The sequence below is a fragment of the Coloeus monedula genome (genome assembly GCF_965178545.1).
Source record: "Coloeus monedula genome assembly, chromosome: 3".
In the NCBI taxonomy this organism is placed as follows: Eukaryota; Metazoa; Chordata; class Aves; order Passeriformes; family Corvidae; genus Coloeus; species Coloeus monedula.
In genome coordinates this window covers 86,888,907-86,916,139 of record NC_138783.1, presented here as the reverse complement: position 1 = coordinate 86,916,139, position 27,233 = coordinate 86,888,907, and the positions used below count along the sequence as shown (strand labels likewise).

General features: G+C 37.2%; 1 protein-coding gene across 1 annotated transcript in view; it reads left to right on the top strand.

Annotated features, from left to right (window-relative positions):
* The window catches only part of GABRG3 (gamma-aminobutyric acid type A receptor subunit gamma3), a gene marked incomplete at both ends in the record, with an annotated part of 302,814 nt that extends 277,652 nt beyond the window's left edge, over positions 1-25,162 (top strand). Inside the window, 4 exons of the mRNA XM_082278418.1 lie at positions 14,103-14,255; positions 19,955-20,151; positions 21,630-21,659; positions 24,884-25,162. Of these exons, the coding sequence (XP_082134544.1) occupies positions 14,103-14,255; positions 19,955-20,151; positions 21,630-21,659; positions 24,884-25,162 (659 nt within the window). The remainder of the gene's footprint in view (positions 1-14,102; positions 14,256-19,954; positions 20,152-21,629; positions 21,660-24,883) is intronic.
* Between the last annotated feature and the right edge of the window lie 2,071 nt (positions 25,163-27,233).

Genomic DNA, 27,233 nt, shown 5'->3' with positions numbered 1-27,233 from the left:
TATCTTTAAATCATACACTCTATTCTTTGCTTCTGTCTGCTGACTGGAACTTTAACCATCACAGCAGGACAGGCATTAAATAGTTAAAAAAACAAATGCCGTATTTAGCCACTCCCAAATTGTTCTCCTCTTACAAAAAGTTGGCTCAATTTTCTGAATTTTCAAACTTTGTAGTCACAGTCAGAGTTTATCTTATGTTCTCTTTTAATTTACACATATCTGACATAGAGTCCTCTTCAGCCAGGCCCATGTGAATAAGCATCTAGTGGTGATTCCTCAATTGAAGTACATAACACCACTCCATTCTCTCCCAAAACTCATACATTTTAATGTAATTGCATGAGCTGAGTTGAGGAAAACTGGAATCCATGAAGTAAGAATCAAAGACATTACCATATGCTCTTGAAAAAGTTAGCAGAGTTGAAAAAGAAATCCAAAGTTTGGTCTGGCTTTACTACACAGAATACCTTTTGGGGTTTTTTGGCAAAAACTAATAAACTTCTGGCATCAATGGATATTGCTATCATCCTTCAATACAGTTGCTCTATTCTACAACTATGAATTGTGAATGAAATATCACCTTCGTGTTACTGGACCATTTACCTTGCTCATGAATTTCTTGAGAATTTTTCAGGAGTCTTTTCTCCTCCCTGCAGTTCTTTGTGGTTACTTGTCCTTTTCAGGTTATGCAGAGATGATGTAAAAAGATGTGAGCTATTGCCCAAGTGTGAAGAGAACTATTTAAATGTGTTATTGAATAGTACTTAGGGAAAACATCTCTATTTCTTCTTTTGCCACAGAGACACCATTGGTAGTTTTTCTGACAGTATTTATTTGACAGGACCACTTTAAAAATCAGTGTGTGTTATTGTTGTATAAATTAAATATTTTACACTGCAGAATATCAGATAAAGAGACATAATTAATATACACAAGCAGTTCCCTGGAGACAGCAAGGGAAGGGATATCAAGAGATTTGGGCTAAATCTTTGATTTTGTGACTTCAACAATTTAAAGTTAACATTGGCAGGTTAAGGCTAAGTTTATTTCCAGTTGAACTAAAATAAGAGAAAACTTCTGATGAAAGCAAGTGAAAGCTTGAGCGGTGAGTTCAGAAATGAAAAATATTATTCATAAATAGAAATGAACAGATGAGAGGTAGTTATATTTGGATGAAATTTAGGCTGGCTTTTTCATTCCTCACAAAGGAACTCAGAAGTACCAGGCAGAATAACTTGACAATCCAGGAGGACAGTACAAGAAAAAAAAAAGGGCTAGTAGAAAAGGGAAAAAAGGGAACTTTTTTTAATCACAAAATTAATTTATTAATAGCATGTGGGAACAAAGGCATTAGGGAATGTGAAGGAAAAAAAACCCCATTACGTTATCCCAGAGGTGCAAGCTGAGAAAATTAATAAAGGAAATACTCATGGCCTGATTATGAATATGTGTTTGAAAAGGTGATATCAAGGAAATTTGAAAAGACAAAACAGTCATTGCTTGGAAGGCAAGAAAGAATGATAGTAATCCAGTTGGAAAGTCTTGAGTAGGCAAAAAAGGAGCTAAAATAGCAGTCAGAAGCAGCATTACATTTCTCCAGCTGTCAAATGTCTTTGAAGTGAATAAGAGACTGCATCCAGATCAATATTTTTCTTTATTCTACCAGATAAGACAGAATGCAAGCTTGCATCTGCTACAGGTTGCCAAATACCTTTGTAGGAATAAAAAGGTATCTATATATAACGTGAAGTGGGAAATATCATTGTCAGAGGGCTTTAATCTGAAAGACTATGCTAGAAAGCTCCTTCTGCAAATACTAACATTCCTTGGAAATTCTCAACCTTCGCCTTTACTATTTCTTAACTAAAATGGCATTGTCTCCAGCATGCAGGAATTTGATGTGAGTTAGAAAGTTACAGAATAAAAGATAAACCAACTCTTGCAGTTTTTTTGAATGCAAGTATACCGTTACTTGTGGAAAACAAAGATTGCAATGTAACAAGGATGTGAAAGTCCTTGAATGCATCCAGAGGAGGGTGACAAAGCTGGTGACAGGGCTGGAAGGCATGTTCTGTGAGGAGCAGCTGGGGACTTTGGGTTTGTCTAGTTTGGAGAAAAGGAGACAAAGGGGGGATTTCATTGCCCTCTGCAGCTTCCTGAGGAGAGGAAGTGGAGAGGGATGTGCTGAGCTCTTCTCCCTGGTGTTTAGTGATTGGACATATGGGAATGGTTTAAAGCCATTCCAGGGGAGGTTCAGATGGGACATTAGCAAGCATTTCCTTACTGAGAGGGTGATAAAACGCTGGAAAAGGCTTCCTAAAGAGGTGGTTGGTGCCCCAAGCCTGTCAATGTTTAGCAGTCACTTGGAAAATGCCCTTAATAACAGGCTTTAACCTCTGGTCAGCCCTGAAATGGTCAGGGAATCAGATTAGATGATTACCCTTCCAGCCAAAACTGTTCTGTTCTGTTCTGATGTTACCAGTCACTTGCCCAGCACAATCTCATTAATTCTTTCTTTGCTTAACATACCCTTTGATAACTTGATACTAATAGTTTAAAGAGCTGGTGAAGGCTTGAGGCCAAATAAAACACTTTTTTTTCCTCCTCCCAACAGTTTCAGAAATCTAAATAAAACTACTAAAGTAATTACTGGTTTTTCATCTTGGCATTGGTCTTGAGTAAAGTTATGGAACAGCTGATCCTGGAACAGATTCATACAAATGTAAGGGGTAATAAAATTAACACCAATAAACGTTCATTCATAGAAAGTAACTCCTGTCAAACTAGCTCAGTGTCATCTTCTGAGCTTATACATTTCTGGTAATATAACATACATTTGTAAGACATCTCATGTGATGCAGTATGACATTTTGATTAAGAAGCTACAATGATAAGAAAATCAGTGTCACATATCAAATTACTAAATTTTGACTACTTGGAAATATCCAAGACATATCTAGAAAAAACATTATTTACCAGGACTTTCTGTTGAGATAATACATCTTTTGGCTTGATGCTACTTCATACTTCTTTTAATGACAGAGAAGCAATAATAACATTGAGACTTGTTAAGCTTATAAGTGACACAAAGGTTGAGGGAGTTGTCAGTAGCTACAAGTCGGATAGCTCTGTAGCCAGGATGAAAGTGACAATATGTATGTCTGTACTTCAGAACATGTACTCAAGTTGGAAGCAGGTACTTAGGATTGGAGCCTAATGATTTTGCTCTTCCAGAACTGGACACCTGACATTCTGGGTGCTGCAGATCTAAAGGCTATGTAATAGTTCTTGTGAATTAAGAGTTATTTCAAAATATACTCTGTGTTTGAAGGTATGGCCAAAGTACCAAGCATAGGTTTGGCATATGTGTTCAGAGAAAGATTATTTCCTAGAAAAAGGACGTTTATATTATCTGTATATGTTACATTTATGCAGCTGCTGTTAAATTAAGACCTAATTCTGAGGCTGCTCTTCACGAATCATTTTGAAAAGTTGTGGAGTGCATGAAAGAGACAGAAGATTTATCAGAGACTGGAAGTAATTCCTCTTGTTAAGAGACCATAAGTGTTTATCTTGAAAGATAAAGGGTAGTAGATTACCATCTCTAAATACCTGCATGAGAAAAACAAAACTGGCTAAAAATCCTTCAGCACTCTGGCAAAGATATACTAAGGCTCAAGGTCTGAGTTCATGCTAGATGACTGCAGACTAAGTCTCAGTTAAAAAACTCACTCAGTTAAAACAGACTCACCTGTTTTTCCCAGTGAGAATAACTAGGCACTGAAAGAACTTCAAGGCTTGTAGTGCAACTCTACTGCTGGAATTTCTTAAAATAAAGATAGGATGCCTTTCTAAAAGATGTTCTACTTTATCAATAACTTTGGGGTTTGCAGCTGTGCTTACTTCAGAAAAATCTCATACCACTCGGAAAATCCAGCCAAATAATCACCATAGTCTCTTTCAGAATGTGGCATGACCAACAGGGAAGGGTTTCCAACAGTGAGGTACTATTTAAAGCTTTCCTCAAGACCGTATGTTAGGAACAGTTGAGGTGGAGTAGATGTCAGTATGGATAGAAAGAAACAGGCTACTCCATTCCATGATTATATAAAAGATGTCATAGTAATATAATCCAGTCACAATGATTGTGGATGATGCCAAACTCATGAGCATTTTACTTATGCAAAAAGAGTATCAGGTCAAGCAAAATGGTTTTTTCTTTGGGGTTTTTCTTTATTTAATGTATAAAAATAAATTCTGAGGAAGAAAAAGAAAGCATTTTATTTGAAAGTGTTAACATGGGATTTTTTGATGGCTAATTAAAAACTATTTCAACTGGTTTGGGAATTTTAAGCTCATCAAATCCAGTCCTGTGGGACTGTGTAACAAACTGCAACACAAATGGGCCTCCTCCCACAAACAACAGCTCTTGTGAGTAAGAATTTCAGTTCTAGAGATAAATGAGAAGTGATCAGCATTGAAAGGCGTCATGAAACTAGTGGTTCTCAGTGCTTTTTAAGAGCAAAGTGAATCCAACAGTCATTAATATTGTGTATCCTCAGATGTCCTACAGTATTTGATGCTCTGTGGAGTGTGAAAAAATATTCTGTTCGAAAAGCATTGCACAGCTCATCAATAAACCCTCTCAGGAAAAGATTCCTACATAAAAGACATTCATTTTCACTCTGATCCTTCATCTACCTTCACTGACATCGGCAGCTATGGTAATTTATTATTGTTTTTACTTCATCTGCTATTGTTCACTTCTATTCTTCAAACACAAAAGAAAACCTATATATGGAAAATAGCAAGACTTCTTAGGAATAGTGAGTAATGGATCATGCCATGCTGCACCGTATTTGTATATTGATTTTCTCTCAGACTGATACATGAATTCAAATGGAGATTATGTGTGTAACTTTTCTACTGATAAGGCAGAAATTGAACTGGACTGGTAATCATGGATCAAATTCCTCTTATGATATTATACATTTTTATTCCCACTATGTGGCTGGATGAAACTGCATTTTTTGAAGGATTTTACAATATTTCTTGTACCTTAAAACAGCCAAATTAAAATTCCTTTGGTTTCAGTGGTTCCATATTTCAAAGAATACATGAAATGATACTTCATGTTGCAAAATGAAAATGTCATTATGTTTAAAGATAATAGGCTTTAACATCCTGAGAGCAATTCTGATGCTCATAATACCTCATAGATGAATAACATGCTACAGCTTCACATGGCTTAGTGGGAAGAGAGCTTTAATATACAGTAATATGACTGGGAAGACAGAATAGGTGTATTTGGCAAGACAGCTTGCATAATAAATAAACACATAAGTATAAAAATAAACGAAACAGTCTTGATTATGCCACCAAACACTAAAATAGTAGTAATTTCTTTTTCAAACCTTCTATTCTTTGAAATAATTGTGGAGGTCAATTGTATTCATGGGCCTTTATACACCTCCTGAGTACATTCAAAGTATCCCAGACACTTAACAGAAAATATGCGATACAGAGAGTGAAATGATTGCGGTTGAATCAAAAGTAACTGTCTTTGAAACTGTCACTTTCAACTGTCAGTGGCATATAAAGAATTGTTTAGGGCACAAGAAATACTGACTAGTAGGTTTCAAATTACCTTGGGACGCAATTTAAGTCTTAAAAAATTGTGTCTTTTGCTTATTTCATTTCAGTTCTCCATGAAAAGTTCCAGTATACAACATATGTATGGCAATGATTCTGAGGAAAAAAAGATCAATATAAAGAAGTTAGGACTTTGAACAAATTCATTTATTTTTCAGATTCAATATTAAATGCCAAAGTCAGAGGATGCAATAACTTTATGTGCTGAAAAAATAGTCATTAGTTTTTAAAAGCAGGTAATAGTTCATTTAACAAAACTGTCATTTTAGAAAACTCTTGAAAATGCTGCTTGCATCAAAGAAAATGAAAGTTCAGCATCCAAGGAAGAACAAACAGAATAAATGTGAAATATTTTATGGTGATGAAAAAAATGGATAGCCTCAAGTAAAAATATGTTTCTTGATATTATATTCTTGATATTACACAAAGCAATAAACCCAATATAATATCTTGTGGATCTGCCAGGTTTGGAAGACATCTTGGTCAGATTTGGCTTTAAAAATTCTTTTGCCTTGAACCAACCTGGGATCTGGTCTTTGTTTTTCACTTCTAATCTGACACTATTTGATTTTTATTATGCATGCTAATGCATATGTGTATACTTACAATTGGACATGATTTCTACAGGCACAAACAGTGCTATTAGGGTTAGTTGGTATTTTGAGGGTTTTTTTCCACTGTGTACTGATACAGTGATTTGTCTATGATAATGGGAAACTTTAGCAATAATTTTGCATCATGGTGTGAACATATTCCTGGAAAATTTGCTTTTCAAGTGTAAGAGCTGAAAGCCAAATCTGGGCTACACTGCTCTAGTACATGCACACACACACAGGGAGACACATCCTGATAATGCTAAAGGCAATTATGAACTCAAAACCAGAGATCTTCAGGACACAGAAAGCTCTTTTGATCTATTGCTTAAGATTGTTGCCTGTGACTAGACACCTAGCCACATAGCTACTATGGAAATGCATGTAAAAAGGACACCTCTGAAGCCTTGAATGCATTTTTCCTGAGGTTAAACATGCAGCTTAAGGAGAAATGTATTAGTGTAGCAGTGCCTGTTACCACTCCAGGAACACTTACTTGAGACAAGGTGTAACTATCTTTCTCTGCTGTACACATGCTCCCATCCAAGCACAATATCCAGGTGTCACTGAGAAATACCTAAATGCCAAAGCAGCATAGAGGAATCTAAGACTAGCTCTTAAGTGACAGCATGACCTCAATCACTTTGTTCTTCCTTTTGTCTTGGAAGCATTTGTTTTAGACTGCTGTGGAGCAGAAATTGTTCCCACAGATGAAAACTCATGTTGTATGTTGACTGACCCATTTTGGAGGAGCCAGAATAAGCCTGCAATAAGTCCTTAGCATTTCTTCATTATTTATGATGATGCTGAAGAAGATAAAGGCATTTTTAACTATGCTTTCATGACTCTCATTTGTCCTACATTTTTCTTCAAAAGAACTGCAAAATTCTGTTTTCACCCATGTGTTTTTTGTCTTAATAATAGCTCATTCTGAAGTCATAACCACTTATGATTACATTAAGCTATTTCTTCTACGATTTTGTTGAGTTTTTGGATCTTCCAAAAGTTGAAACTTGCTCTAAACCTGGCTGGAGATAAAGTCATGTTAGGATGGGATACCAGCTCTGAAGACAAAACGGCTGATGAAGTATTAATAATAGGCAATGTAATTGAAGTAATCACAATCCACCTTTTTATTTTCTTAGTAGTTTTAGTAAGAAGATACGTTGACCCTCCACTAGGTATACCTCTGAGGTATTGGGATGAAGGCCTGGGATGTGAAAAGAGCTAGTTCACATGACTCTTCCATCAGATTTTGAATCACAGAATTGTAGAATCAGAGAATGGCTTGTGGAAAGGGACCAGTTCCAACCCCACTGCCATGAGCAGGGACGCCCCCCACTAGACCAGGCTGATCAGAGCTCCATCCAACCTGGCCTTGAACCCTCATGGGGACACGGCATCCACAACTTCACTGGACTGCCTGTTTTAGTGCCTCACCACCTTCACAGTAAAGAATTTTTCCCTAATACCGAATTTAAACCTGCTCTCTCTGTTTGAATCTATTCCCTCTTGTTCTGTCACTACATGCTCTTAAAAAGAGTCTCCATTTTTCTTGTAGGCTCTCTTCAGGTACTGGAAGGCAATTAGGTCTTCTGAAGCCTTCTTTTTTCAAGGCTGAACAATCCCCATTATCTGAATTAGGCACGGTTGGGTTTTGTAACACTGTCTGTGTTCCTGCCTGACTTTGAACTGAGATACTCTTTCCAGCCAGTGCAGAATTTGGAACTGTGTCTTGAACCTGAAACTTGCACATTCCCAGCTGGCACCAGCACTGCCACAATAGCTTCACTTCCAATTCCGCATGCATCTCTTCCAATAAACCTCTCTGGTGAACATTTTGCAAGAACTTCTGTGCATACTTACTAGAAAATTGTCAGCTTACTAAGGAAGAAGAGAAACCTAGCTCAGAAAATAAAAAAATTGAGCTTTGGGAAGCAAAGATCAGAAAACAGGTTGAGGGTGACATGAATAGTTAATGGCAAGATTAAATTAGGTCTTCTCTTGGCTTCCAAATGAAAAAAAAAGTATTGAAGATTGGAAAGTTAGTTTCCTTGCTATTAAGTAAATTTGATTTGTTAAGATAATGAGGAAGATGCCTCAATCTCTGTGGTCTTTCTGATCAACAAAGAAATACTCATGACACACAGCATCACTCCTCATTTTAGTGACTAGGACTCTCTTCTGTAATAAAACTCTTGTAACAACATGGATAAACTCTGCCACTCCTCATTGTTTTGCAGTTCTAGTGGTAGACAATTGGCATGTAACCTTTATTCACATGCTGAATCAGCTCTGTGTATGCATTGTACCTTCATATTTCAGTTTTCGTAAAGTTAATAATTATTTATCTTTTTTCTAAGTTAATTGTTAACCTCAGAGTATAATGGAAGGATGAATGAAAGTGTGACATAGGATAGTATGGTATAGTTTGAGTAAATAAATTATTTACAGTATCTAATTTTATATTTTTTAATTTATTTATTTATTTTTAATAAAATAGCAAATTGTTTTCCCCTCAAACATTTTACCTTCAAGGGAGCTGTTCTTGGTGCAAAAATCTGACCCTTAGTCTTCAATAGTCAAAAAAAAATTTGCTATAGTTTGACACTGTCCATTAAAATCCACAGCAGTTATTACACTGCATATCATTATTGTTCTAAATAGTGTCCTACTTTCAAACTAGAAACTTAGGCTAATATAAGTCCTATGGGTCACAGCCAGCAGTCAACTTGGTTTCATGGGAAGCGTTGCTACATTATTGTGATTACTCCAGATTTGTTGCCTAAAGGTGCACATTTTGCTCCCTTTATATGGAACTGTTCATGCTCTATTTTGCCTCAAGATAGTTTTCATTACTTCAGTGAATTGATGGTCTAATCATTCAGTTAAAAGTTAGTTTTCCTTCCTGGGAATATTATTTAAGTCATTAAAAGGTAGAATTCCTCTCTGGGTTTAAAAATGAAGTGTCTTGGTATTAGTGATTCCAGTGGTCCTTTGCTAGGCAACCACTGTGTGATTACTTTCCAATCAAGTGCATTGGTTTAATGAGGCAGTTTGGAAGGAGATTTTTCCCATCTTGCCTGCACTGCAGAACTTTGTCACACTATGAGCCCCAGCGCCCCTTCTAGCAGTGGCAGTAACAGCAGGTGGAGCTCTGAAGGCTTCCAAAGGTGCAAGGAGACACTGAGCAAAGCTCTTGAAAGTGTCTTTCCCTCCTTTGAGTTGCTCATGACTGCAGGATGTACAGAATGAATTGTATCCCAGAAGAGAGGAGAATCTTTCAGAAGAGAGGAGAGTTTCTTTGTACAGATTATTTTGTATGTTTAGAGAAAGAAATAAATGTACCAGGGCTACTTTTCTTTAATGTGCATGAAGTGCTTTCAGATACATAGAGAATATTTGCTTCTGGAAGGAATAATGTGAAGAATAATATCATCATCATCATCATGCAATTTGGACCAGTGCAATAAGGAAAGTAGCCAAAGCACATACTCTTCTGAATGTAATGAGAGAATCCAGTAATCTCGATAGAAGTTGACTTGTCTGAGGATAGAAATGAAGTGGTAATTTAGATGAACATTTTAATTTACCATATCTTTTTTAAAAAATCATTCAGTATATGTTGTACAGAAGCATACTTGCCTCTGAGAGCAGACACAACACTGGCACTTTCAGTTGGGGCTCTGAATTTAAAGAGTGGTGATTTCTTCCTCCCACGAACATTATCAGCAGCATTCATTGTCTCATAAGCATGGTTTGAGTACTGTAAGAGAACCAGCAAATTCTCCTCTTACTTCCTCTTTGCATCACTAGTTCCAGTGAAGCAAATTGCTTGGTATATTATCTGTCAGTGTGTTCCCATAAACACACAGCAGCACAGAGGGTACAGTACATAAGTCCTTATGCACAGCTGCTGCCTGTATGCCTGGGTCTGCCTTCTTCATTGTGAGAATATCTGTGGATCTCAGGCAAGGAAAGGAAGGAAGGAATTCGGAAGGAAGGAATTCGGAAGGAAGGAATTCGGAAGGAAGGAAGGAATTCGGAAGGAAGGAATTCGGAAGGAAGGAAGGAAGGAAGGAAGAATTCGGAAAGAAGGAAGGAATTCGGAAGGAATTCGGAAGGAATTCAGAAGGAAGGAATTCGGAAGGAAGGAAGGAATTCAGAAGGAAGGAAGGAAGGAAGGAATTCAGAAGGAAGGAATTCAGAAGGAAGGAAGGAAGGAAGGAAGGAAGGAAGGAAGGAAGGAAGGAAGGAAGGAAGGAAGGAAGGAAGGAAGGAAGGAAGGAAGGAAGGAAGGAAGGAAGGAAGGAAGGAAGGAAGGAAGGAAGGAAGGAAGGAAGGAAGGAAGGAAGGAAGGAAGGAAGGAAGGAAGGAAGGAAGGAAGGAAGGAAGGAAGGAAGGAAGGAAGGAAGGAAGGAAGGAAGGAAGGAAGGAAGGAAGGAAGGAAGGAAGGAAGGAAGGAAGGAAGGAAGGAAGGAAGGAAGGAAGGAAGGAAGGAAGGAAGGAAGGAAGGAAGGAAGGAAGGAAGGAAGGAAGGAAGGAAGGAAGGAAGGAAGGAAGGAAGGAAGGAAGGAAGGAAGGAAGGAAGGAAGGAAGGAAGGAAGGAAGGAAGGAAGGAAGGAAGGAAGGAAGGAAGGAAGGAAGGAAGGAAGGAAGGAAGGAAGGAAGGAAGGAAGGAAGGAAGGAAGGAAGGAAGGAAGGAAGGAAGGAAGGAAGGAAGGAAGGAAGGAAGGAAGGAAGGAAGGAAGGAAGGAAGGAAGGAAGGAAGGAAGGAAGGAAGGAAGGAAGGAAGGAAGGAAGGAAGGAAGGAAGGAAGGAAGGAAGGAAGGAAGGAAGGAAGGAAGGAAGGAAGGAAGGAAGGAAGGAAGGAAGGAAGGAAGGAAGGAAGGAAGGAAGGAAGGAAGGAAGGAAGGAAGGAAGGAAGGAAGGAAGGAAGGAAGGAAGGAAGGAAGGAAGGAAGGAAGGAAGGAAGGAAGGAAGGAAGGAAGGAAGGAAGGAAGGAAGGAAGGAAGGAAGGAAGGAAGGAAGGAAGGAATTGTGCATATCTTATATAAGGATGAAGACCAACTTCAAACAGGAAAAAAGGAGGAAAATATCTAAAATACCCTTTAAAATGTCAAGAAGATTATTATATTTAAATAAAATAACCTTAGCATCCTCACAGAAGTAGCCCAATTTAGCTCTCACCATGGAATCAAGGGGTGTGGTTAACTCCTTGTATAATCTGCAAGTGTCTGCAATGTTTTTGTCCACATCTCAGCCACTCGCTCTTGTTTTTTAATCACAGGAGAGAAATGGAAATATTTTGAAAACATTCACCTTCTAAGATGTGCCTCTAAAGCAGATAAGACAAACCGTATACTGAAAGTACCAATTTCTTTTCATTAAGTGTAGAAAGGAGGCCACAGTGTGCAGGTCATCTGTAGAATTTGCCTTCTAGATGTCTAAAATCACAGGAAATTAATCCTGCCTGAAAGACACTAAATCAGTTAATGACTAATTGTGATGATGGACTCTACGTCATTTAATGTGCAATAATTTTCTCCCACTCTCATGTTTAACAGGTTTATTTTCATCAAAGACTTGGAAACAGGGACTCTTTTACTTTCCCAGTATCTTACAGTGCAGTATCTACTCCTACTCTCAGTTTCTGTGCTGGGTATCAAGACCACACTATTGAGAGGAGCAGTGACCTGTGTGGGTACTGGAATTGTGTATATCATATATTGTTATACACAGTGGAGGTGTGCAGATTGTGCTTGACTTTATACCATTCTCAGGCAGCTCATCCATAAACACATAGTTCTAGATAAAGGAACTAAGTAAACGAAATGGAAAGGCTCAACATTTTTGCTATAGAGTCTTTGATTTCATTTTTTGCTCATTCTTCTACCTTGACAGACAATGTTTAACTCATTAACGTTTCTTCCATTCTTTTCAGTTGGTTCATGTCAGTAGAAGCACTGGTTTACACTCCACCTGATTCTTTACACAAATGATCTCAGTTGCTGTGGTGTAAGTCTTTCTTCGGTGAGGCAAACCAGTCTAACAATAAGCCAGCAGAACCTATGGTTACTAACCCACATCAATTCCCTGGTGCCATTCCCTGCACAGAGAAAACTGCTGGGGATTCATGGAATGACAATAACCCTTAGCCTTTAAAACAACCCAAAAGCCTCACTATGTCATGATGTTCTGCAATACCTCCTAGTTGTAACAGCAGTGAGCTCTATAAGCAAGGCTTCTGAAATGACTGTCCAGTTTCTTGGGGTCAGACAGTTTTCACTGGCACAATTCTTGTCAAAATGTATACTTTCATCTAACAGCGGCATTATGGAAACTTTCACAGGCTTGTCAACCTCTTCCAAATATATCTATCTCAAAATAATGTACTTTACACATAGGAACTTTTCCTTTTGACACATTCCCCTGTTCCCACCATCAGGCTTTTATTTACCTTTATAGCTTATGATAATTCATTGATTTTATAGTGCCTTCAGAGATGCTTTGGATGAAAGTTACTTTTACTGAATTAATTTCTTTTCTATATAATATTTAGCTGTAGTCAAATTACCCACTGTATTAAATGCATTTGTTTATATGTTACTAGATGATTAAGTTTTAATTTGCCTCAACTAATAAATCCATTGTGCTTCTGCTTGGGTGAGTTGTATGTACATTCCTTGGGGGATTAAGCTTTATGTGCTTCCAATTTCTTCGTTCTTCTGATGGTTTGCTGTAACAGGACAGAGTTACTTAGCTATTGCAAATGATGCCTTCTGAAAATATCATACTCTAGAAAGTTAAGGTTTGTAACAAGAAGCCATAATATTTTTTATTAGGCCTAATCTGATGTAGTCAGGCAAAACCACATAAAAATTCTCTGGCATATAAGCGCTCCTTTACATCTGAAACGGAAACAACCTACTTCAAGTGAAGTACAGAAATCAGTCCCAGTTCAGTTTTATTGCTGTTATTCACTGTAACTGTCTGAGAGAGAAAGATAGTTAACATCTATGAGGCTGACAGAGCTGTTAGTAAGGGCAGAAGTGATAAGGTCAGTAGCCTCTACTGAGGAGAGAAGGAGAAACAGATTATTATCCCCTGTGAAATCACAAGGGCTAGCAGAAGAGGTACAGTGAAAAAAAATCATATAATGTGAGATAAACTAACCTTCTTACTGAGTTCTTGAATTTATGATTTTCACTATACAGCAGAATAATAAACTTTGTGTTCAGACTGACCTTCTGACAATACCACAAATGGCCACAACTGTTTTGAAATGAGGAATGCCAACAAAACCAGTGTCTCACCAGAACTGAGGTTCTAGTGTCCATAAATGATTTCTTGTGTAAAGGCATACTCATGTGCATGCTACATTTGCCATAAAGACCCCTATTTTCAGATTCATATCTCAAAAGAAGATAACAGAAGTCACTCAAACCTGAAATTAGGGCACAGAAGACACAGCCTGCAGAAGGAAGGATTTTGTGTGCCATGGTTGCAGAATCTGGTGAATGACAGTACCTTCACATTTGTGGCCATGAAGAGATCCAGAAATACAAAGTCTGGAAATTCAAGATGCCTTTCAAAACTTTATTCGTCCAGAATGATTGCTGAGAGGCTCTGCCTGTCCAAATATGTAATTTCCACAGAGACTTAAAACTTAAGGATATTAGAATGGCAAGGTTTACTTAAATTTCACATGAGCATTACTGAGCAGATGCTGTTGAAACTTTAAAAAATATTTCATATGCAATGTTTTTATGAAACTTAAAATATTAGCAGGTTAGTGAACTGATACTGTCTGCATCCCATCACAATGTGAATTTCCTTTTTGTGCTATTGTTGCAGGTGATTATGTAGTCATGACTATATACTTCGACTTAAGTAGAAGAATGGGATACTTTACTATACAAACATACATTCCCTGTATATTAACAGTTGTTCTTTCCTGGGTATCCTTTTGGATCAAAAAAGATGCCACCCCAGCAAGAACAGCATTAGGTAAGTTGCTAATAATTTCCTTTTCTGATGTTTCTACACTACAATTTGAAAATGTCAGCTTCCTTTCAAAGAGACTGCTAGGTATACACTTTGGATTATTACTACTGCATCTTGCAGACCCCTATCTACTTATTACTGAGACCTCTGGGTGTTTTCCTGTAACAGGGTAATTAAAAGTAAACTAGTCTGAGCCTTTGGATGACACTGCCACCTATTTTGCATAAAACTCTTGAATTAATGTCTGTCTCCTTGTTCTCACCATGATATTTTAGTGACATTTTTGAAGAATTAATTAGTTGCATTGCGGGCTTCCTTCCCTTCTGTAACTCTCCCCCACTGGGCATTATGTCTTATATATACAGAAAACTGTGGGATATAATAGTATTAACTCATGCAAAGTGTTTTAGCTTGCATGCTTGAAGTTAAGCTTCACACTGGGTGTATTGATATTTTTCATAGATTGTGGAGATTTATGCTGGTATAGGTTTTCCAGAAACTCATTCGTGTCAGTACCGGCACATGCATTTTGGCAATGTGCATTAGTATACGCTTATAACTGTTGACTTAGACTTAGAAATTTTTTCCAATGTCTATAGGAAAACCTGTGGGTTTTGCCAGCATCAAGAGTATAGGGGTATATAATAGGCAATTATATGTAAACATCAGAACCAAAGGAAAAACAAGTTCTCAGTTCACATTACGGTTGCTAGGTCTGCCAATGTAAACTGATTCAGAAATCTACCAGTCTAGGAAAAAAGGGGAGGCTGTGTCAAAGTCTGCATGTCTGTTTTCAAGCAGAGGGGTTATCATTCCCAGCTCTTCATTGCATCCTCCTGCTGGAGTTTGTTACTATATAGGTCCATTTTTCTGAGGTTGTTTTACAGGAAAGGAATACTCAGTCCTCATTCCCTCCACATGAGTGCCAAAGGGCCAGTACACCATGGCTCCAGCAACAGGATGAACTAAAAGACTCACAGTTATTCTGTTATCCAGTAACATCTCCAGGACAGCAAAAAGACCATACACAGGTGAGGACAGAGCAGCTTACACTGCCTGTTCCTGGCTGTGTACACTTGCCTCTGATAGCCATAGGTCTTAAGTGTACCTCTCTGCTGAATTCTTAAGTTGAACTCTTTTCTTCTTAAATTGGGTGACTCAGGGGAGATAAGGAAAGACTGACTTCTCCGTTTTCTTTAAAAGGGAGTCTGAAGCCCCATGCATGGGGGAGAGTCACACAACGTCCAGTTGGGTTATCTTTCTTAATGCATGAAAGAGACAAAAGACGTCTAACACTTTGCATTATTTGTTTGCCATAAGCATTTTTCATATCCTGTACCTAAGGGTGGTTCCCCACACCACATAGTTCAGTTTTCCCATTAATTAGATACAGAAATATGCTAGATCACTAATCACTAACATGTGATTCTCCACCTCACCCCTTAGCCAGTTCAGGGAAAAAATGTATTCAGATACTGATGTCATGAATTTGGAGTAAGGACATAAAAATTAGTAGATCCAAGGCTCTACTCAATGGATGTCATGACTCACTCCTAAAACTCCAGCTGAGAATTAAATCCCATAGGCTAAAATACAACTGGTCTAAAAATAAAGTCAAATATATATGGGTCACTTTTGTGCACAGAGTCCTGTTGCTCCCAAATTGGCAATGGCCTGTTGACTCCCAGGATACAGTAAGCAGATGCTCCCATTTTGCTGTAGACCTGCTTATAAAATGCAACTTATAAATCTGTCTGAGCAACAGCACACATCCACATCTGGGTAATGGCACATGGTAAAATTGTGAGTAATGCAGCCAAAGGCAAACTGCTGAAATTGTCCTACTAATTAGCTGAAAGTGCAGCAACAAATCTTCTTCAAGTATAGCTGCATTAATATAAAGGACTAGCACCAGGGAAATATTTCGCTCTCTGAAATTAATGAATAATTTCCAAAGTTATTGGCAACTACTCACAGTTACATGAAGGACAGGTATTATTGCTTTCTGAATAATGATAACTAATAAACTATTCCCATGTTGGGAAAAAAAAAAATTAATTTGGGCTTGGGACCATAAGTATTCTTTCAGTAGTACTGTCCAGAGATATTAAAGTGTTCTTTTAAAAGTTGGTATTATAGTCCCCTTTTCACACTTTGAGGTACTAAGGCCCAGAGTGGCAATGAGACTAACTCCAGGCCACCTGAAGAGTCAGTGGGAAAATGGAAGTAAAACTTGAGTGCTGGATGTGAACTGTGTTTTGTGATCCTGAGTTATTCTGCTCTTCATTCAAGGAGAAAAAAACCCGTCTCTCTGCAGTTTCTGCTTGTCTCTAGCAATCAAAATTATCTCAAAATATTCTAAGTCAAGAGGATCCTTAAGAAAAGTTATGATCTGGAAAAAAATAGGTTTTTTTCCTTGAAGATGAAGGGAATTAAGTTAAACTGAAGCTGTCATCCCAGTTTCCCCATACTTTTTCAAAACGGGTATAATATGTAATAGGACCAGGCAGTTACTACAGAACAAGATCAAACTGCAGTTTAAAACTCAAGGCCAGCAACATGTTGATGTAAAAGAAGGTACAGATGATATTTAATAAAAAATGAACATTGCTTTCCTTGCCATTCCATCTTTACCTCATTCACTAGAAAACCAAGAAAGTACTCAAAACAGATGCCCGACAAGAAAGATGGAGAATTGACTTTATGACCAAGTGATAGCATGCATGAAAGCAGCAGATATTTCCTTTAGTGTCCCACCAACATAACCTCAAGAAAATAAGAAAAAATTTGCCTTGCTGACCAAAGAGTTTCTAACACAAAACTCCTGCCACCTCACTCTGCATATGCTTGTCCAGTAAGCAGATTTCAAGCAGTAGTGATTTTAAATAACTGTTTAGACCAATGATCTAAAAGTTAAAGTGCTTTCAGGTGTTAGGTATATATGCATAACTTCGTCTCCCAGTCAGTCCTCTTTGTTTTATCAAACAGCATCTTTGGTATGGGATTTATTCAGAGAATATAACGTCCCAAAATAGTATTTATACACAGACTTGTAAGCTTACGCTTACATTTTCTACCTGAAAATTTTGAACTCAGGTTAATTCAGAGCTGTCCTTGGCTGATATTAAAATTCTGTTGAAATAGATAGTTCATGAGCACTGTGAATTTCAATAACAGATGCAAAGCTCAGTTTGCCATACGGGACTCCACACTGTGAGAGACTTCACAATTTCATCTGGCAAGACATATTAGATTTGAAACCACTCAACAAACCGAATTTTGTTAACATGAGAGATAAAATGAACTCAGGGTATGGAAACTAGATACTATATTTGGAAATAATGGTGCTGCATTTTATTCATATATACATACATATATTCTGATTTGTAAATGTATAAAAGTACAAAACTGTATCATCTGCTTCACCTTCTTTCTCTTTCCTCTCTGTATGTATCCCCATAAACTCATTTTAACATTTTAAAATTTGTGCCTGTGTGCTAGGTGTAAAATTGATACACTAGATAGAATTTTCATTGTTTCAAAAACTCAGTGCTTGTTTATGGCAGGAGCTGGAATCCAGTTGAAGGGTGATTCGAGCTGGTGTTCCACATTCAGGCTTAAGGCATGGATATAGGATACAGGCTGAGTTGAGGACTTATATATTTAAGTAAAGAGACTAATTATTTCTTTTTTAGCTTCTTGATAAAAAACTCTTCTATCAGAGGATGAGTGAGAAATAAAAACTTTCATTTGAGTCCAGGTAAACAGGATACCATATATTGTACTGGAAGAACTCTATAGGTTTTGAGGAAATTTTTAAAGGTAGTAAAATGCCTGAAAGCATGAGAATGTAACTCTGCAAAGGGCACATTTGTGTCAGAAATCTAAATGTGGATTAGGAAGTGTTAAAGAACTTAATTTTATATTGTAGAGTATGTCTTAGTCTGGATGAGGTTCTCTTGAAATTAGTGACTCCCAAGGCCTCAGTCAAGGCTACACAGAATGACTGAGTGACCTATAGTTAGTAAGGGTCAAATCAAAGCCAGTCAGTTCAGCTTTTGCAGCTGGGCATCTCTGCAGCTCAGCTGTGATGAATGGCTAAGCATGGTCTTTGCAGCTTTTTTAAAGCATCAGCTGAGTACAGAACTGATGCTGAGAGGTCTGGAGAGGTTGCTGGATCATGCCAACCATGTCTGTTTACATTGGGAGGTGGCACAGGTTTCAGGAAATGGAAATATTTTCCCAGTAGCTTTTAGATGTCCAAGGCACACACAAAGTTCACACTTCCCACTTCCTATCAGCATTGCTTTCATCTTGGTTATTGACTTGTGATTTTTTTCAGAAACTTTTTGTTTGTTCGTTTCTGCATAATAGATATTTAAGGAGTTCAATTAATCATTATTATTCAAGTTTGAGACCCAGGCAAAAATTTGCCTTCTAGATTTTCCAGGGACTTTCTGTTGTTGAATGGAGGTTATTCCTGTGAATCACTGTAGTTTCTATCAAACTTTACAAGTCAGAGATGGACAACCCTTCATAAAGAGAAAGTAGTCAAAAGTAATCCACAGATACTTCTTTCTCTCCAGAGTGCTTTTAGTGAGAAGTTATTTAACTCTAAGGCATAATTTCAGTCATTCCTTGCCTTTTCAAACACTGTGCACCAATGTGAAACATCATTTTCACTATAAAAAAGTAAAGATTACCTTATGGTTATGTTAATTATTGAGAAGGTTTTCTCTTGAGACTTACTTGTGGGAAAGCTTTACTTTTTTTCCCAAGACATTGAGAAGCTGGGGTTTTTTCTATCAGAAGACATGCAGTTCATAACAAATGATTAAAAGCATCAGTCCAAGCTAGCAATGAAAAGGCTGTTATTCCTCAGGAATGAAAAGAAATTGTATTAATTACTAGGAGTCAAATAACTGATACAACATAGATTCCATTCTAACACTGGTTTTATTATTTTAGATATTTCACACTAATTCCCATTATGTTCCTTATTACTAAATGAATCTAAATGACGCTTTATATGAATTAAAAAGGCCATTTCTGTTAATGTTGCATCTGAAGTTTGTATGAGAGTCTTACTCTGACTGAGCAAGTAACACTGACTTCCCTTACTCAGAAGGAAAGTGGAGGCAGTGGAGGCCTCCCAAGGAAGCAGTGGTGTGAAGACATACTTTCAGAATTAGTAGTCAGAACTTAGCAGAAAAATTTCTTTTCTTTTCTCTCTCCAACTCTTTTTCTTTTTTGAGCATAAGATTTTTCATGACAGCAATACTACTGTGGAATAATACGTTTCCTTCAGAACTTTCTGAGTTTCTTGGTTTTATTTTTCTGAGTTTAGTATCTTTTCTGCTTTATACTTTTCTTCAAAAATTTCTTCATTCTCTCCTTCTCCCTCACCCCCATCTTCAACCTAGCTGGGTTCAGAAAAAGGAAGAGATGAAGAAAAGCATATTGAGAGGCATGGAAATGACACTTTTGCAAAGATAAAAATAAATCATAGACCAAATCTTTGTTTACAAAATAACTTTGTCCCTACTGATATTATTTTCCATTATTTCTTAACACTACCAAATGAAATTAATTAATTCCTTGGGTACACTCTGGATTTCTGTTTTGTATGTTTATTTCCAAAGATTCCTCTGTGATATGGAGAAGTGATGTTCCATACAATTAAATCAAGTTTCTCTCTGCAGGTATCACCACAGTATTGACCATGACAACTTTGAGTACCATTGCAAGAAAGTCATTGCCCCGTGTTTCCTATGTCACCGCCATGGATTTGTTTGTGACTGTATGCTTTCTATTTGTCTTTGCTGCTCTGATGGAGTATGCCACCCTCAACTACTATTCAAGTTGCAGGAAACCAAACTGTACTAAGAAGAAAAAGTCGGTAAGACGGGAGCACTTAAATTTCTTTTCATGCGCAGCTCAGAGAGCAGATAATCATTCAATTGTAGCCTGTAATCACATGGAACTTCACTCCTCCAAGATTTTCCCAGTGGTGTGATTTGCCCTGAAAGCTGATGGAAAAGCCACCCGCAGTAGCAGTAGGAGCAGTTATGTGCCAGCTGAGTGAGGTCTGTTCCTAATAGAAGCAGTATGCTCACCGTGGAACAGCAGCCCTGCCTACGCATCTTTTGTCCTCCAATTACTGTGCTGGTAGTTGGAAAGGGCTCCCACTGAAACAGATTGCATAGCTTGTTATAAAAATAAATGCACATCAATGTATATTCAAATGCATTGCTATTTCATGGTTTAACAGGTCTAGAAATATTTATGAGCAGAATTTCAATGTCTCTGCTGGGAACCAGCATTTGGTTTAAGCCCTGTGCACAAAGGTGCATGTTCCCAAGGACAAAAATGGAAGTCACTTAAAAAGGTTTTATACACGGCTCATTTTTGGCCGAAAAACAACTTCCAAGTGTAACACCCAGAAAAACACAAAAGCTGTCTATTTAGAATAAATTAAAACAATCGTGCCTGGTTAACTTCATAACTGACTATGAGAATGAGGGGCAGTTTAATAGAGAAAAAAATCTCAGTGCAAACACAGGGAAGGGGATTGTCCACTCAAGATCAGTGATAAATCTTATGTGTTCAAGATAAGTAGTTGGAGATATTGGATGCCATTGTCTGCAGGGGAGGAAATAAGGACATTTGAAATCAGAAATCAAAGCCAAATAGGAAAAATGTAAAGAAGGAAATTAAAGAGAAAGAAGCCTAAATTTAGGGAATAATAGGTCATGATGTAAAAAAGGGATTGAATGAAGAGCTATAGAAAATGATTGAATGAAGAACTAATGAAGGAAAAGCTGAAACAAATATGGGATTAGAGAAAGCCTAGAAAGCCATACACTTAGTCAATGACAACTCCATGAAAACTAAAATAGCTTCTTGCAAAAATGCATTGCTCACAAAAGGCAAAAGATTGTTACCAAAAGAAAAGTTTGAGACCGAAATGAACTTGCTAGTGATCAAACTAAAATTGCCATCCTATAGAAAGACTAAATAAAAAAGTCATGAGTATCTTTGTTAGCAGCATGTAATTCCAGACATATAAATGAAGATGTGGGAAAGCAAGCAACATTGAGGGGATTTAAATTAACACCAGAACAAATGCTCACTTACCTATTGTTCGATCAATAAACAAATGTAATGGGTTGAATAAGGATTTTAAGTCTATGGAAGCCAGATGTGCATTCTGCTGAGATTTCATGCAGTTTTCAAGTGTACAGAATATTATGCTGAACATATAGAAAACACACCATGAGGTGTTTTATGCGTTTAAGGGCTTGGTCCAAGAAATACTATTGAATTTAAATGCACTGTGCTTTCTTCTGATTAATTCTTTTGCTATCTTTATTTAAGCTACCTGATGTAAGTTTTGGTCATGTAATGGTAAGTAAGCTACTTAATTCACTGAGAGAATTGGGGGCACAAATATGTGGTTGACATTTACTTGCACTAATTCCTGAGAGAGATGTATTGCTGTGTTATGCTTTACCCAGACTTCACTATAAATATTGGTTTGCTTTTTTGTTAAAAGGTCAGTTTGTTTTCAGCTGTGGCAGAGGAACGTAGCTGCCTCTTTCTATAAGGACTTATCAAGTGATATGGGAGGGAGGAGGGTCAAGTATAGAATATTATGTGTTATTTTTACCTCAGAAATTTTGTGTTTCTGCTTTATATAATACAGGAGTTTCTCACTAAGAGAAAGTAATAAGTGCAAGTTATGTCATAAATTTGTAGGGAGTTTTAACTAAGTTTCATAGAAAAAAGTTCATTTATGTATATGCAAAATTTTTAGTGAGCTTTCAAGTGGATTTTCAAATAATTTAGGCACACAAGCTGAGCATGGGTAGTTGTACTATATCTAAAAATGGAATATATACAGTCGGAACAGAGCACAAAAGTGTGTCTCTAAGTTGTATGAAATCTGAAACTGGAATACCTACTAGAATATACGCAAATATAAAGCATTCGTAAAGCATGAAGCCAGTTAATCAGCTGGTTGGATAGTCTGCTATCAGATAAGAACAGAGACAACTAAAATATTGGGGTTTGCATTTCTTGGGTTGGATATGTTGAAGTTTCTCATTTACAGATGCTAGATCCATGTTATTAGCCTATTTTTTACAAATAATAATATAAACTTCTTTTTTTTTAACATGAGTTCTCTGATGTATTTTAAGACCTCAAATAGCTTAGAAAGTCTGCACACTGGCAATTAATGGTTTACAGCAACCATTACATCTATATACTTTCTACTGCTGTCACTCCCTGGACAGACTTTTCTGAAAGATTAAGTTAACAGAGCACGTTGAGCAGCACTTTCCTTTTTCCAATTAAAAGCTACAGGGAAAGAAAATTAAAATGACATTAGGGTTTAAAAACCTTTATCTAGAACTAGTCATTCTGATCTGCTCGGAAAGCATCTAAAGCAGTCCCAAGTTTTTTATTCACTCTTTTTTTTCTTCACCTCAAAATGGTTATTGAGCAAGGCCTTTTTCTATACATAAAAATCTTCAAATTATACCTTAAATAAGCAATGTCTCTGGCTCTCAAAATATGATGTTGTCTTTTCTAGCTTTGTAGTGATGCCACCTAAAAGGTGAAATTTATTAATTTTAGTGAAACAGTGTTCAGGTAATCCCAACCCTTTTCTCCTCCTAGAAAACGCATATATATCTTGTCAGAAATAATATTTTTAAGCATTTTTAACTCTGAAATTCCTTGTCCAAGGCCCTGAAGAAGTGCCTTGCCTTGGCAGACCTCCTGGGTGGGACTGGGATGGTGCCCACTGTGTGTGCACTACTCTTCTCCCAACCCCAGCTCAGCTGGACACACAGAACATGAGGGGACCATCCACCTTCTCCTCTTATCTTGTCACTTCAGGACACCTCCTACCTGACAGAGATTAAAACAACCAGATTAATCTCTCTGTATTATGAGGGCATTTACTTTATCTTCTGTCCTGAGCAGATAGTTGATATAACAAAACAACAACAAAATACCCCAGGCTACTGAGAGATGAGAAAGTTTCCCTTGCAGAGCCAGAGCATTTTTTATCTTCACTCACCTGTCTGAGCCTTTCTTCTTTTTAACATAATTGTTTTAGACAAGCATGGAAAATTTCAGTCCCTGAGTTGGAAGTGTTCATAAAGACCTGCAGTAAGTGTTCATTATATGACACAGTGGTATAGCAGAACTCCATGTATACTCTAGTCACAGCTTTTTCTCTCCAGAGTACTAGAGTCAAAAAAAGATTGCTTGTACAATAATCTTAGACCTTTTTCATATGGCAACACATTGTAAGGCTCTGAAACAAGCCACCCAAAACTGCACAAAAGAGAGAGAAGACCATACCGGTGTAATTTCTGTCATCTAATCTCAGAGATAGAATCATTCACACCAAATAGATTTGCAATAATCTGCTTCTAAACTGCAATCTGCTTGCAGTTCACAGCGCAAAGCTCCTGAGACGTTTTAGCATTTACTTATGATAAAATGAATTGTGTCCAGAAGTAATTGACTGGATTCCATAGGGTAGTTGTTCATGTGTAGTTATCTGTGTTGGCAGTGCCAGCATTTAAGCAGAGGGATGCCACATCAAGTTCTTATCTCAGGGACCAGCATTTTTAATGAGATGGGTAATACTACAGCATGCCAAACCAAAAGATTTGTAGAAAGGAAATTAATTCAATATAAAAAGGAAAAATTTCCACTGAGTCATATCACCAATGTTTTTCACATCCAACAGGAAAGTTTTCAGATACTCCCTAACACTCTCAGCAGGAAATGTTGAGTACTTTATATAGTATGGAAGCAAGAGCCCAGAGCACCTTCCTGAATGCAAGCAGTCGTGACCAGCTTGTTACGGCACAGCCAGCATGCTCCTGCAGGCAAAGCCAATGCTCAGCACAATCCCATGGAGAGGAAGGGCCTCTTAGGTAGAGAAAACCAGGCTGACAGGGCTGTGTCTGCTTTGTCAGAGCAGTGCAGACAGGCAGCAAAGCTGATGGGACTTTTTCTAATGATGTCAGCAGAGGAGGTGACATTTGTGAAGATGGAATGGGTGGCTTAATGAGAGGGGAGACTGTTGTGAGAAGGCATCTTGCATGACAAGGAAATGGTGTGACAGAAAAGCTGACAAAGAGTAAATAGGGAGTACATTGAAGAAGGAGAGGTCTGTAAATGTGAATGCTACTGTGAGGATGCAAGACATTAAAGTGTCCTATTTCTGAGCATGGTTAATGTGATAAGCACAAAGGGGAAATGCCTCGGGATGGCATTTTGAAATCCTGTACTGAAATGATCCCTATCTATTGCTGACCATATGTGTTTTTATAAGTCATAGTGAAGTTAAGAGGCAGTGAATGCACCTATGCTAAATGGAGGGCATTGTACAATTAAATGGGCAGGGGGTATATCTTCCTTATTTTTGAGAATCCATCTTAAATGTAGTTGCTGCAAGTGTTTAAAACAACTGACAAATAATATTCTGACAGGTAAGTGAACTCCTAACTGTGAAAAAATGATTGCTTTCTGCTGTGATTATTAATTTTGATCTGCATCACCCAGGGAAACTTGTCAAACTGTTACATTTTTTTTTCTCTCCTCAGAATTATTCTGTACTTGATATGAGACCACCAACTACAGTCATCACATTGAACAATGCCATGTATTGGCAAGATTTTGAAGATGCGTGTGTCTATGAATGTCTGGATGGGAAGGACTGTCAGAGCTTTTTCTGTTGTTATGAAGAGTGTAAATCAGGCTCATGGAAGAGAGGACGGATTCACATAGACATCTTAGAACTGGACTCTTACTCTAGGGTCTTTTTTCCTACATCCTTCCTGCTGTTTAACCTGGTCTACTGGGTTGGATACCTCTATCTTTAAATGTTGCCTGTAGCAGTGAAGACTGCAGCGTTTTCTCACTGCGGATGGATGGTGAAAGTGCAGAAAAAGTGAAGGACACAGTCAGTTTCATCTCAAATTATAAAGACTACATTAACCTTCACCATCACAGAGCCTGATGAAGAATTTTAATATGTAATTTCCTGAAAAAGACAAACATGGAAGAATTCTCTCCTGACTGCTATTCATTTTAAGAAAAAGGTTCTTTAAAAATTCAGTTGAATTTATAGTGTAAGCAATGTTTATGAATAATTATTGTATATTAGAATCTCTACTATTGTCCCTTGGCATAGAAGTTATTCACAATTCAGGCAAAGATTAAATATGTAATTTTTATTTTTCATTCCCATACTTTCTTCAAAATGCTGCCATATCCCTAAGGCTCAAAGCAATGTACACTGGCAGTAGCAAATAAGCCAAAGCAAATGAAAACACTCATTTGTATTCACATTTGCTTGAGCTAAATCCCATAGGTTTGGGGAAACTGATGATCTCCTTGATATAGAGTAACCACCAAAAGACATATGTAGAAATGTCTCTGGTGGGATCCAAACATGGACATTACTTTCTGCAGAGGTCTGGGATTCATGGGATTAGCCACTTACCCACATATATTGGTTTAACTTAAAGGTGAAAAGGCAGATGGAGAAGAAAGTTATTATTTTGATATAAATAAGACTTGCCTATCTCTGAGGCAGCTGTAGGCATAACTTCTACAGTTTTTCAAGCTTTTAACTGTGTTTTTTATGACTCATTAAACACAGGATGGTCATTGATTTCTAAAGTACTATACTTGAAGCAGGACAAGATTCCTGCTTGTTCGTGTCATTGTAGCAGATCATAGTGCATAGCCCATGAGTAAAAATCACTATATAATAGCACCAGAAATATATGACTTTCTTCAGATTTCAATTTGTTAAAAAGTGCAATCATGCATTCTTATATTTTCCCTCAAAGCTGTTTTACAATATTGAAAAACATGCGTGCCAAAGGACTTCTTTTGTTCTTTTTGTAACATTAAACACTGCAGTATTTACTCATGGTAGTTGTTCCCTGGACCTGAGGTAAAGACTGAACACCTGTGGCTTGAATAGTGCATTACAGGAACTCAATTGTGACACTTGGATTAAACCTGCAATAGTTGGATTAAACATGAAGTAGCTGCCACATGTAGAAAGAGATTCTTTTCATTCTTTTCCAAATTTTCCAGCTATATTTTACACTGAAAACCAATTTTGTATTTGTCAAGATTTTGACCATTCAACTCTAAAATGACCATTTTTTCAAAAACTAATTTTACAGTATTAAACTAAAAGATGTCTTTTACAGACTGTCTACATAATTGTTATTAAGCAAACAAAACACATTCAGAATTAAATAGCAATAGCTTTTCACTACCCTTTGGATGACAAATTGTTACAAAAGATTGAAGTTAAAAGATACCTAAAACAACAATTCTATTTCTTTTCTCTTCTGGAGATAATTTTTTTTAAAAAAATTCAAAAAGTGAATGTCTCTTCCACACAGTATTTGATGAAAAAATGAATAGTGGACATGACTGAAAAGGAGTTCGTTTTTTCCCCAAAAGGAAAACCCTGCAAACAATCAAAAACTAATGCAATGGTAATTCTAAGGGAACAGAAATTCTGTTATGTTCTTTGAAACATCACTGTCTGTCATTGCTGTTGCTCTGTTCTTCCACTGAGTTTTTAATTGGGAAAAAAAACCCCTAATACAAAAGTTAATTGTAGTAACCCAGAATCTTTCTTCTGTTTTTCACTTGTCTGAAATAGCAGAAACGTAGCTGGGTTTAGGTCGGGGTGGGGAATCACTTCTGCAAGGACTGACAAAATTCAAATTAGAAGCACGGAGAAGAAATATTTTGAGGCAGAATCTAAGCCTTAATTTTAGAAAAATCTGCCCAATCTGATGTCTTCTAAACCAATGATAACCTTCTGGTTTCAAAATATATGTTGAAAATTTTGCTCTCATTAGCTAATTAACTGCTCCATAAACCTGTGTCCTGCACTTGGAAGTATGGATTTAATTTAAG